Below are 13,460 nucleotides of genomic sequence, written 5' to 3' on the forward strand. Positions count from 1 at the left end.
AGAACTGCATGTTTCATCCCTCAAACCACTTATTACAGGGATGTGGTGTCGAATCATATTTTCCTTTTGTTGTAGTACTAATAATAAGAGCTACTATTTCCTGAGCACCTAAGGTAATTTTATATTCTGTTAGAAGTTTACATACATCATTAATTCTTATACTTGACACACACACATACACACACACACACACACAAAGAAACTGAAGAAAATCGAAGAAACTTACATCTGAAATCATAAATTAGCATTCAATCAGAGCCCATGCCCTTCTTTGCATTTAAAAAAAAAAAATCAGGAGAAAGTATACCAGATGCCACCAAAAGCGGTAAGTGTCAATGGATAATGAATGTGACTGCCAAGAGCACAATTAGCAGACAGCAATCTTTGTCGTACCTCCAATTCTGCTTTCTTCATGAAGAGCTACTCATAGATAGTTCTCATCCCAAACAAAATGGAAAAAGGCAAAGCCTACAGATTTCACAATCTCTATTACAGAAAAATGTTCCCCAAACAGCAGCATGAGAAGGAAAGGGAGTTTGGCAAGGGTGGAAATTTAAGTATTTTATAGAATATTAAGTCAAGCTGAGGACAAAAGAAGATGAAAGATGTTGAAGAAAACCAAGTTCTTTGTTGTTTTTAAAAGAAGCAAAACTAGGGGCTGGGAATGTGGCTTAGTTGTAGAGTGCTTGACTAGCAAGCATGAGGTCCTGGGTTCAATTCCTTGGTACCATATAAACAAAAAATAAATTACATATAATTTTTTTTAAAAAAGCAAAATACAGAAAGTTTTAATCGATAAAAACAAACACAGATTTGAATGAAAAGTGAATACTAAGACAAGATAAATACACAAAAGTTCCTTACATCATTACTTTGTTTTCCTGTGTGTGTGTGTGTTTGTAGCCTAGAATCCATCCACAACCCAGGCCAATCTCATACTCATCATTCTTCTACCTTAACCTCCCAGTGCTGGGATAATAGGCATAAACCACCACACCCAGATTCATTATACTTCAGAAGAGTTGAATTGTGCTAAATAGATTACAGATTCCTAGTGTGCAAAAGTCAATTCATAACTTGAAATAACTAGTAGAAAATTCTTCAAAAATGGATTTATAATCAAATATGGTTCTAAATATATTGAAAAGAAAAAATAACTGAGCCAAGCAGAATTGGAAAAATTTAAAGTTGTGCAATAAAAAATGTCAAAAAGTAGCCACTGTTTCTCATTGAGGTTACTCATGAAAATTTTCAAATCTTATTCATATATCGAAATTATCAGGATTTTCATTTTTTTGTTCTGTCAGGAATTGAAAAACAAAAACCAAACTTTCAAGTCATAAAACTCTACTCTTTACGGAGAGTGACACTGGTTAAAAGCCGCCCTTCTCCAGGAGTCTCCACTCCTGGAGGACATCACCTCAACGGACTGCTGAGGTGTACCGGGTGACAATTTCACCATCAGCTCCTGAAATGAACTTTCTCACTGTCTGCCATACTATTTCTTTTATTCTGGTTTTCAGTTTGATTTCTAAAAAAAACAAATGAAGGCAAAAGTTCAAATTTCAGCAACGAAGATCTGAATTCTGACCTTTAACATATCTCAACCCAATAAATATTTTATATGTGTGTGTTTCGTCTACTAGATTTAAAAAAGGGCTCTAGAAAATTACTGTGAATTATCTTCCTTCTGAAAACACTGAATAACAAAAATGAAATGAAGAAAATATGAAGAAGATGTATGTGTGTGATCACGAAGGGCTGGGTTAGTAATCAGACAACAGTTCACAGTGGACAGTCATTTACTGGCTTCTCTCAACAGTGAAGCCCCTCTTCTTAGGCGGTTTGAACTGTGACTGCAGCTGCCTACCTTTGGTGGCATCAGATATGCTGTTTAACAAGGCACACATCATATCTCCCTCTAAGTGGTGAGGATTTAGGATATGAGCTGGCCTCTGAGTCTTCTTAAATTGATTCTCTAACTCCAGAAAACCTTGATCTCCTGAGAGGATGGTAAAAGGAATTTGCTTGGGCAGTTGTTCATCAAGGCGGCCAGCCTAAGTAACAAGAAAACAGCACAGGTTGACAAAAGTCAGCCTAAGTTTCAAATCAAGTTCTATTTCACAACACGCCTAGGCAGGTATATTAGGTCTGTTCAGTTGCCCTCATCTTCATAAATTATAGCATCAAATTTAAGATGCCAATAATTACAAGCTATTTTATGCACCACACAAGCAAAAGGTAAAGGCAAAACCTAAGTCCAAAAGAGACCTCTATAAAGCTGCCATGATGAAGGGCTATCCAGATACAATACATTAGAGAAAACACGCACAAAGCAATTTACGTAATTCATCTTGGCACAAGACAGAGGGAAAAGGGAATATTATATAGTTTTGTTGCTGTTTCTCCTTTCATTTTTGTGCTGGACTGGGGCTAGAACTTAAGGCCTTAGGCTGTCATATGGCTTTTTCACTCAAGGCCAGTACTGTACTTGAACTTTTAATTTTTGCTGGGTAAATGGAGATTCTCAGATCTCAGCCTGCAGAGTAACTGGGATTATAAGTGTGAGCTACCAGCACCTTGCAATCTGCTGTAGCCTAAGCAGCAGTGGACCCATTTATGGAGGGAGTACAGTCCCATCATCAGTGTGCCACAGAATCTTTTAAGCAGAAAATTTCTTATCAACTGGGTGCTAGGCCAGGCATTTCTCTAGATGACAAGCAGAGGCAGATATAACTGCAAATTCTGTGTAAGCCCACAGTGATTGTTAAGGTGCCTCTCAATCTGAGAAGTTAAAATGTGAAAGCACCTTAGAATATATCAAGTCTACATCATTTCTTCATTATTTATCCCATAAATCTCCATAAATATTACAAAAGAGAAAGTTAGGTAGCTGAGGGCCTATCAGCAGCAGGGAGCAAGGCAGTGACCTACGATGGGCCTCTGCCATCCTCAGTCTTAGTGGAACCTAACATGTGCAGAAAATGTCATACACAACGTAATACTGAAGAATTATCTATACGGTGGCTAAAGTTCAAGTATGGGGGTGGGAAGGAGATTCACATGACATAACATTTTGAATAAAGAAGTGACTTACATGCATACATATAGCAAAATCAGCAGCATCTTTTCTGTTACTACACCGAGGATGAAGGAAGAAGCAACCAATCCTGTTCAAGTAATTATATATCTTACAGCTGAGGGGAGGTTTCCAATTGGTGTTTCCTCCTATTAATTTCAGAAAAGATATACTAGTTCACAATCCTAGGAAAGCATATTAACTTCCTTGAATCTGTCCACTCAGTGAAACCTCACAAGGACAACAAAACAGTCAAAAGTAACAAATGCAGAAGCATGCCTGTAATCCCAGCCGCACAGGAGGAAGAGGTAAGAGGATCATGATACTAGGTTGTCCCTGGGCAAAAATGGGACTCTCCTTAACAATAAACTAAAGCAAAATAAGGGGAGGGAAGGGAGCATGGCTCAAGCGGTAGTGAAGGGAAAAAGGAGGGTGGGGGCAGGGAGAGAAAATAATGATTTCAAAAATTCTTTTCATGGTACCATTCTGCAACAATGTGAAAATTATGGTTTTTACATGTATGACAAGGCTGGGCAAAGGGTGGAAATGATAAGACAATCAACAACGCTAGACTTGATTAAAACATACTAGCTAATTTGTCCACGTTGTTGTGTTTCTTTCTTTACTCTCAATTCTAAAACATGAACTACAGCTGACACTATACAAACTTCTGTAAGCCACAGAACTTCTATCCCAAGTCTGGTCAATAGTTTATAGAGGGATATGGATGGAGCTGCACACATGTGAACAGCAAACATGACCTGAAAAAACAGCTGTGGCTTGTTAAAAATAACACTAATCCTACAGCTAAGAGACCAAGCCTCAAGAGCTAAATTTGGTTAGTGCCATAATTGAAAAAAAGAGGAAACAAAAACTTTTCAGCCTGCTCCCTTTTTTTTTTCAGTTTGTGGGTCCCGAACTCTTGGCCTGGGCGCTATTCGAGCCTCTGTGCTCAAGGCTAGTGCTCTATCACTTGAGCCACAGTGCCACTTCCAAATTTTTGGTGGTTAATTGGAGTTAAGAGTCTCATGGACTTTACTGCCTGGGCTGGCTCTGAACTGCAATCCTCAGATCTCAGCCTCCTTGAGTAGCTAGGATTACAAGCATGAGCCACGAGCACCCAGCGTCCCTTCTTTTTTAAAAGAGGAAAATGTAAGTCATTCACCAGGTTGGAACCAAAGCAATAGTGCCTGATACATGGAAGGTGTTGAAGAAATCGCCAGTGGCTCACGCCTGTAATCCCAGCTACTCAGGAGGCTGAGATCTGAGAATTGCAGCTCAAAGCTGAGGAACAGTACCCAGGCCCAGAGTTCAAGCCTCACCACCAACACCCCTCCTCCCCAAAAAAAAGGTATTGAAGAAATCTTTTAAATGTTTTTGAAGACTCATAAACTAAGAAAAATACTCTACCAGAGTAACTACAATGCACAGTAACGTCCAGATTATGCTCCTTTTCCCCCGCCAGTAACAGTAATGAGGCTTGAATTCAGGACCTCAAGTTTGTACTTAATTTGTTTTTTCTTTTTGGCTCACAGCTGGTGTTCTATCACTCATGCCTTCACTCTAGCATTTTTGCTGGTTAACTGGATAGTTACACAGATTAGTCTGTCTGGGCTGGCTTTGTCAATTCTCAGCATCCCGAGTAGCTAGGAGTATATAGGTGCCTGGCTCAGATTTTGTTCTTATGTTGTATATAGGAATGTTCAAAGAAACCTTTAGACGCACAATATATCCTGAGGAAAGGTGTTTCAAATGGTCCTTATTAAGCATACCTTGAAAGCCCCAAATAAATGTTCCTTGGTTAAGATACCCTGGCAGATGACCAAAAAAGTTGGACCAGTTATCAAAATCTACAAAGACTATATGAGTCATGGTTCGCAGGTAATCCAAATCTGGCAGCTCAACTTCTTCCTCTGCGAACAAGAAACATAACATGAATTCAGTAAGAATTCTCTATAAACACTGTCAGTGCTTAAATGTAAAAGATATTATCAGGAAATCCAAATGTGGCAGTTCAATTTCTTCCTCTGAGAAGAACAAACATCACATAAATTCAGTAAGAATGTTTTATACACTTTACTTCTTAAGGCTAAAAGATAGCGGAGGCCTATAATATGCAAAGCTGTTACTCTGTACCACATCCATCTCTATGTAAATCTTTTCGTGAAATCCAAATCTGCACATGATAGTTTGTTTGCTCTTACATCAGATTTCTTTTTTTAATCAGAATATTTCCTAATTTGATTACATATTCTTTTTGTACATATCTGCTTCTGGTCACGTATTAATATGTAAAATCACACAGTTGTGAAAGCCTTACCTATATTCTGACCACTGAGGTCATCCTCAGCTCCTTTCTCCATGTCTGAACATTCTGGACTGCCCACTGCCTGCTTGAGTATGTTCTCTACACTGGTGGGGCTAGCTGCCCTCCTGCCTGGGCTTCGTTTCTCAGCTCTGACACGCGCTGTGCTGAGCCTCTCTGAGGAGCTGTGATTTCTGTGGAAGTGCTTCTGGGCCCTCCCAAGGTCCTGAAATGCTTTGGTACAGGTGCCACACTTGACCACATATTGCAGCTCCTCTGGAGCTTTCCCTTCTGCTCTGTGCACTTGATAGAGGTGAGTGTTCATGTCATCCAACTTCTGAGACGTTGCTGAGCACAAACTGCAGCGAAACCACAATGTCCCTTTAGCTAGCATGGCTTGCAGGCATCTACTGTAATCCTCCTTTCTGTTCTTTTTGCACATGTAACTCTCATGGCAACCACAGCTCAACAGGTTGCTGGTCTCTATGACTTGAAAATCATCCTCAGTTTTAATTGATCTTTCCATTTTTTCTGCCACAAACATATAATCTATGCTGTGATGCTCCTTGTAATGACTCTGAAATGCTTCTTCCACATTAAAGACAAGATCACAAAGCCCACAAAAGTATTGAATCTTTACTTCATTGTCATGTTCATCCTGACAATGTCGGTGTAATGTTTCAATTTTATGGAAAGTCTTTCTGCAATGGCTACAGCTGTACCTATGAAACTGGTGACTTGACAAAGCCATGCAGTGCTGTTTCACACATTCATGGGAGTCAAACATTTCTTCACAAATTCGACACTGCCATTTGCCCCGTGGAGGGCTGTTTGCTGGGAAATGATCAACAACGGTGATAGGTGTAGGTTTGTTAGTAGTCAAATTACTCACTGAAGAGGATGATGGCAAAGGTTCCTCTTCTGTCTCTTCCATCTCATAAAAATACCTATGCCCATTATGAAATTCAGTCACATGTGCCATGATTGTCTCTTTCCTTAACAACTCCTTTTTACATGTTCGACACCAAAAAACAAAGTTATTTAAATGTGCCCCTCCATGAATCCGGCTCATGTGTAAACGGATTACTCCTGAATCTTCACACACCTTTCCACAGACTGCACACTTGTAACACATGGTGTTTGCTGAGAAGACGTGCTTTTCTACTGCATCTTCACTTAGGAAGCGCTGACTACATTCACAAAACCAAGCTTTAACTCTTGACACTGGATTCTGAACAGAAACCACACCTTCATGGCTTTTATCTGTTAAATTCATCTTCTTCTTTGGAATGGAGCTGCAATCCTGGGAGCTAGACTCTTTAATAGACATAGTTCGCTTAAGTGATGAAAACTTCGGTTGACTTAACAACAAATTCAAGTCAGAAGGATTATTATTCCTTTCACTGCTATGGCAATAAAGTAAGATGGATTCTTCTACTGAGTTAATGAATCGGATTTTGTGTCCTGTATTCTGCTTGTGAGCTTGTGTGCTGGCCTCATCAACAAAGACTTGGTTGCAAGTTGTACAATATGCTCTTAATATGAATTTTTCTGCAACCTGGACAATGCTTTTCTCAGCTATAGCTACAGGTCCAGCATTTCGACAATGAGCCCTAAATTGAATAAAACAAAACAAAACAAACCTCCTAAGAATTTTCTAAATATACCATCTTTGCTTTTTTATGGCAAGAGTTTAAAAATAACCAACAATATATAAGCACTGAAAGGTATTTTTTAAATAAAGATGTAGGCTATTTAAATTACGTTGTCCCAACATACTTCCTATATTGTCTAATTCTTATATAAAAAGTTTAAACTAGAATCAGGTTATTAAAAAGTACTCAAGAGCTGGGCTCAGTTTGAAGCCAGCCTGGGCAGGAAAGTCCATGAGACTCTTATCTCCAATTAACTACCAAAAAAGCCAGAAGCAGAACTGTGGCTCAAGTTGTAGAGTGCTAGCTTTGACAGTGCTCAGGCCCCAGAGGTCAGCACAAAAAATAAAAGTACTCAAGTAAACTTGAGAAAAATAAATTTAGTAAATGTTTTAATACAAGACCTTATCTTTTTGAAATTATGTTTGTTTCTTAGGGTTTTACTATGTAGCCAAGGCTGGCTTTCAACTCATAATCCTCCGGTCTCTGCATTCTATGTACTGAGATTACAGTATGCACTACCTACCTGGTTCTAAAATAAAGATTTGACTTAATATATTTTATTACCTAGACATCTTTGTATATAGATCTATGTCTTTATTTTACTTGCTATATTTCTACAAATGGAAACTTCTAGGTCATACAATAATTCTACAATGAATAGTTGTATAAGGCAAGAAAAGATAATTTTAACTGAATACAAATGAAAAGACAACGTATGCAAATTTGTAGAATATAGGTAAATCACTGATCAGAGGGAATTTATACCTTTAAATAATAGTTAAAAAAAAAAAAAAGGTCCACAGTCAACCTAAGCTTCCACTTTAAGAAGCCCAGAAAAGGGTAAGTAAATTTAACTCTAAAGTTTAAAGAACAGAAATCAAACTGAAAGATGGGCAAAGAACAGCAGATAACATAAAATTAGATGCTTTTAAAAATCAACAAAGGCTAGGAAGGTGGCTGGCTAGGAAGGTGGCTGGCTAGGAAGGTGGCTCAGTGGTAGAGCACTTGCCTTGCATGCTCGAGGCCCTGGGTTCAATTCCTCAGCACCACATAAGAAAAAAGCCGGAAGTGGCGCTGTGGCTCAAGTGGTAGAGCGCTAGGCTTGAGTTGAAGAGCTGAGGGACAGCGCCCAGGCCCAGAGTTCAGGCCCCACGACCGGACCCCAAAAAAAAAAAAAAAAAATCAACAAAAATATGAAATTAGACAAAGAGACAAATATCAAAGCCACTTTTAAAGAAGTGAAATAATTTCAGGATTTGTCATATACATGTATGTATATATTTGCCATATATATATGTATATATATGTATATATTTGCCATATATACACACATATATTGCTTAAGCAAAAACAAGTGAAGAAAGCATTCAAATTATAGTTAATGGTATTAAAAGATTCTATTCTTGCCAGTGGCTTACACTTGTAATCCTGACTACTCAGGAAGCTTAAGATTTAAGGATCATGCTTTGAAAGCAGCCCAGGCAGTAAAGTCTATGAGACTCTTATCATCAGGTAACTACCAATAAAAGCTGCAAGTGGAGCAGGGTTCAAGTGGTAGAGTGCAAAGGCTCAGGAACAGCACCCAGGCCCTGACTTCAAGCCCCAGGACTCTCATACACACACAAAAAAGATTCTTTAACAATATAAATATATAAAGTCATAGAAGGAAAAATATACACAGGAATATTTGTATTGTCTTAGGGTACTTATATTCCTATAAAACTCCTGTGTCTGGATTATAAAAGAGGTTCATTCAAAAGAAATGTACATACCACCCAATGTGGGAGAAATAACTGTATCACAAAGCTCATAGAACTCATAAATGTTATAGACTGTGATTGACAAATTGCTCCAGGAAAGTTAGAATGTGTTTGTGACTTTAACTGAGCATCACTGTCCCACAATACTGTGAAATTTGGAAAATTATGTAAACACTTAATCACAATTTTAAAAAAAGAGGTTCAGTTAGCTCACAGTTCTGGAAGCAGGGAAGGTGAAAATAGAAGGCTTTCTACTACCTTATAATATGGTGAATGACATCAAAAGGCAGGAGTACTTTCAGGAGAGACTGAGTATATGCAGGGGACATGTAACACATAGAGTAGGCTTGCTTTGTAACAACCTGCTCTCAGGTAAGTAACACTGTATCACACAGGATGGGCACCAGCGCCCTCTAAAGGTAGTGCCTGAGCTTGTTTGTACCCTAAGGGAGGCGTTAGCCTCCAACTCCAATGACCTCCCACAGGCCCTACACATCTTCAGGGTTCCACCATTCTCACTATCATCACACAGGAATCCTTTGTGGGAGAAACCCATCACCTATTCTAGAAAGCCACGTAACCTATAATACTTGACAAAAGATTTTTATCTAGAATAAGGAATCCTACCTCACTTTTATTAAAAAAGTAAACAATCCAACTTTCAAAACAGGCAACATGAGTAGCTATTTGAAGACATTTCATAAACAAAGCTAAACAGATACACATATAAAATCATGCCTAACGTGGAAAAATGCATATTAACACCATAATGATATATTCAAAAAAATACCAAAAATGAAAAACCTGGCAACATTAAATGCTGACAGGATAAAACTAGACTTCTCATGCCTTGCACTGTGTAAATGTCAACTTCCACAACCACTTTGGAAATGTTCAGTAGTTTCTCAAAATTATACTTACTGTTAACCTAGCAGCTGGACTCCTTACTCCTAACAGCAATAAATTGTCGTGAACATGAGAATTGATAAGATAAAATTTTCTTAACAGTATGGATAAATCTGACATACACTGTGACGAATACTGTAACTCCCATTATAAGAAGTTCTGCTCAGAATACAATTGAAGAGAAGTCCACAAAACAACAGAATATGTCTGCCTACGGGTGCAGGGATGGGAGATGACTGGGAAAGGACACAGTGGCTAACCAGACATATCATTAGTCAAAATAACAGGTTAAAACTTGAATACTTCAATGGTTTATCTCATGAGCAAAGAATATTTAAAAATAAGAAGAGTAGAGAAAGTATAAAGAAAAGAAAAATGTCACTACAGTTCGTTACTGAAGCTATATAACAAGTATATGGGTACTTATACCATTCTGTTTACTTCATAGAACTGATTTTTTTTTTTTAAGGAATTGGTCATTGAATGAGGGCCTTGTGCTTGCTAAAAAAAAAGAGAGAGAAAAAGAAGGGAAGGAAGGAAGAAAGAGAGGGGGGAGGGAGGGAAGAAGGAAGGAAGGGAGGGGGAGAGAGAGGGAGGAGAGAGAAAGAAAGAAAGAGAGGAAGGAAAAAAGAAAGAAAAGAAAAAAGGAAGGAAGGAAGGAGGGAGGGAGAGAAGGAAGTAGGGAAGGAGGGAGGGAAAAGAAAGCACTCTGCCACTATTGCTTAATAGAACATAAACATTTAAATACATTTTTAACCAAAAAAAGGGGGGGGGGAGCTGTGATGAAGGCTCAGGCCTATCATCCTAGCTGCTCAGGATGCTGAGATGTAAGGATCCTGCTGTGATGAAGGCTCAGGCCTATCATCCTAGCTGCTCAGGAGGCTGAGATGTGAGGATCCTGCTGTGAGAAGGCTCAGGCCTATCATCCTAGCTGCTCAGGAGGCTGAGATGTAAGGATCCTGCTGTGATGAAGGCTCAGGCCTATCATCCTAGCTGCTCAGGAGGCTGAGATGTGAGGATCCTGCTGTGATGAAGGCTCAGGCCTATCATCCTAGCTGCTCAGGATGCTGAGATATAAGGATCCTGCTGTGATGAAGGCTCAGGCCTATCATCCTAGCTGCTCAGGATGCTGAGATGTAAGGATCCTGCTGTGATGAAGGCTCAGGCCTATCATCCTAGCTGCTCAGGAGGCTGAGATGTAAGGATCCTGCTGTGATGAAGGCTCAGGCCTATCATCCTAGCTGCTCAGGATGCTGAGATGTAAGGATCCTGGTCCAAAGTGAACTAAGCAGGAACGTCTGTGAGACTCTTAGCTCCAATTAAAAAGCTGGAAGTGGAGTTATGGCTCAAGTGGTAGAGCACTAGCAGGAAGAGAAGGAAAGAGGGTGAGAAAGGGCTCGGAGATAAGATAGGGAGGAAGGAGAGGGAAGGGGGAGAGAGAAAGAGAGAGAGAAAAAAAAGAAAACATCATGATTCCAACAAACCAACCACAAAATTTTCAGGAAATAATCAAGAAATCTTGAAATTTCACTAGGTATTAAATGTTAAGAAACTAATAAGTTTCTAAAGATGTATTTATTTAGGTTTTTATTTTTGTCAGTCAGGGGCCTGAACTCAGGGACTGGGCCCTCACTGCCCCTGAGCATTTTAGCTCAAGGCTAGCGCTCTACCACTTTGAGCCACAGCTTTACTAAATTCCAGTTTTTAGTTAGTTAACTAGAGATGAGAGTCTCACTGACTTACCTGCCCGTGCTAGATTTGAATTGTGATTCTCAGATCTCACATTTCCTGAGAAGCTAGGATTACAGGCGTGAACTACCAGTACCTGACTAAAGTTTTATTTTTAAATAAGTGTCCTTATCATTTATTGCTCTAACCTGAAGTATTTACAGATAATATCTACATCTTGCTTCCAAATTGTGGTGAGTAGAAGCATAAACACTATTGTCATGTGCTGTAAACTTCAGAGAACTGAGTCAAAATAATTTACTATCCTCCCTATTTTCTTTTTTTTTTTTTTGTCGGTCGTGGGGCTTGAACTCTAGGCCTGGGCGCTGTCCCTCAGCTCTTCAGCTCAAGGCGAGCGCTCTACCACTTGAGCTACAGCGCCACTTCCGGTTTTCTGGTGGTTTATTGGAGATAGGAGTCTCACGGTCTCTCCTGCCCAGGCTGGCTTTGAACCGCGATCCTCAAATCTCAGCCTCCTGAGTAGCTAGGATTACAGGCGTGAGCCACCAGCGCCCAGCTTCCCTATTTTCTTATGTCAAATTTCCACAGTAAGGTCTACTGGCCACATCTGAAATCCCAGCACTCAGGAGGCTAAAACAAAAGAATCCTTGAGTTCAACGCCAACCTGTGCAACATAATGGGATTCTGAGACTCCTATCTCCAATAAACCACTAGAAAACCGGAAGTGGCGCTGTAGCTCAAGTGGTAGAGCGCTTGCCTTGAGCTGAAGAGCTGAGAGACAGTGCCCAAGCCCAGAGTTCAAGCCCCACTACCACCAAAAAAAAAAAAAAAGGGTGACACTGATCAAGATTAATTGTACGGTACTAGTTGTCATGTCCATAACGAGCTTTACAACGTCGGTGCGGGGGGGGGGGGGGGGGAAGGAGAAGGATGGGGGGGGGAGGGAAGGAGAAGGATTGGGATTGGGGGGGAGGGGGGATGCTGGGAAGGGATATGAAGGGTAAACCAAAGGAGGAGGCTGCAATGCTTGGATGCTTGGTAAGAAATGTACGCATTATCCTGCCCATGTAATTGTAACCCCTCTGTACAGTATGTTCACAAATAAAATTAAATTAAATTAAAAAAAAAAGAAAAAAAAGAGTAATTGTACACATAAATGGACAGGTTCAACTGAAACCTGTTTGTACAACTATTTAAAGACAATAATAAAGAAGAAAAAAAATCCATTATGGTCCAGGCACAATAGTTCACACCTGTAATCCTAGCTACACAGGCCACAGACTAGAAGACAACAGCCTAAGACAACCCAGACAAAAGAACAAGACCCTACCTGAAAAACAGCTAAGGAAGTGGCGCTGTGGCTCAAGTGGCAGAGCACTAGCCTTGAGCTGAAGAGCTGAGGGACAGCACCCAGGCCCAGAGTTCAAGCCCCACAACCGACAAAAAAAAAAAAAAGTTAAATTTGTGTAGAGCGCTTGCCTTGCATGCCTGAGGCCCTGGGTTAGATTCCTCAGCACCACAAAAGCAAAACAAAAAAAGCTGGAAGTGGCGCTGTGGCTCAAGCGGTAGAGCACTAGTCTTGAGCTGAGGAACAGCGCCCAGGCCCAGAGTTCAGGCCCCATGACCGGACCCCCCCCCAAAAAAAGAAACAGCTAAAACCTTACAAGGGCTGGGAGCAAGGCTCAAGCAACAGAGTACCTGCAAAGCAAGTGAGAGAGAGACACAGAGTCCAAATTCTGCTGCCAAAAAAAAAAGTAAAAAAATCCATCATAAAGACAAAAAAAAAAAAACAAAAACCAAGAGTCTCATTGGAATCTTTTTTATAGGATTCATTTTCAAATGTGTATACTTTTTACAGTTATCTTAAAGACAAGGTACTACTGTAACCCACTCCTCCCTTATTTGGACAACATACACAATACTTAGAACTCTTAGCTGGCTTGTATTCATGGCAATATCACTTTTCCTTAGGTCTCTTATGCCTCTCATTTGGTGAATTTCCAGGTAAACATGTATTCTCACATTAAAAGGATAGAAAAAGTGCCAGGTACCAGTGGCTCACATCT

The 13,460-nt window shown here is 39.8% G+C and overlaps 1 protein-coding gene across 2 annotated transcripts in view; it reads right to left on the reverse strand.

Moving 5' to 3' along the window:
- The window catches only part of Znf451 (zinc finger protein 451), a 57,626-nt gene that overhangs the window by 7,364 nt on the left and 36,802 nt on the right, over window positions 1-13,460 (reverse strand). For both annotated transcript variants that reach the window (XM_070017245.1, XM_070017246.1), the window contains 4 exons: window positions 5,400-6,997; window positions 4,852-4,992; window positions 3,098-3,228; window positions 1,871-2,057 (listed from right to left, as the gene is read on the reverse strand). In XM_070017245.1, coding sequence (XP_069873346.1) covers window positions 1,871-2,057; window positions 3,098-3,228; window positions 4,852-4,992; window positions 5,400-6,997 — 2,057 coding nt within the window. The remainder of the gene's footprint in view (window positions 1-1,870; window positions 2,058-3,097; window positions 3,229-4,851; window positions 4,993-5,399; window positions 6,998-13,460) is intronic.

Source organism: Dipodomys merriami, unplaced genomic scaffold (genome assembly GCF_024711535.1).
Source record: "Dipodomys merriami isolate MVZ:Mamm:240054 unplaced genomic scaffold, mDipMer1.0.p SCAF_122, whole genome shotgun sequence".
NCBI lineage: Eukaryota > Metazoa > Chordata > Mammalia > Rodentia > Heteromyidae > Dipodomys > Dipodomys merriami.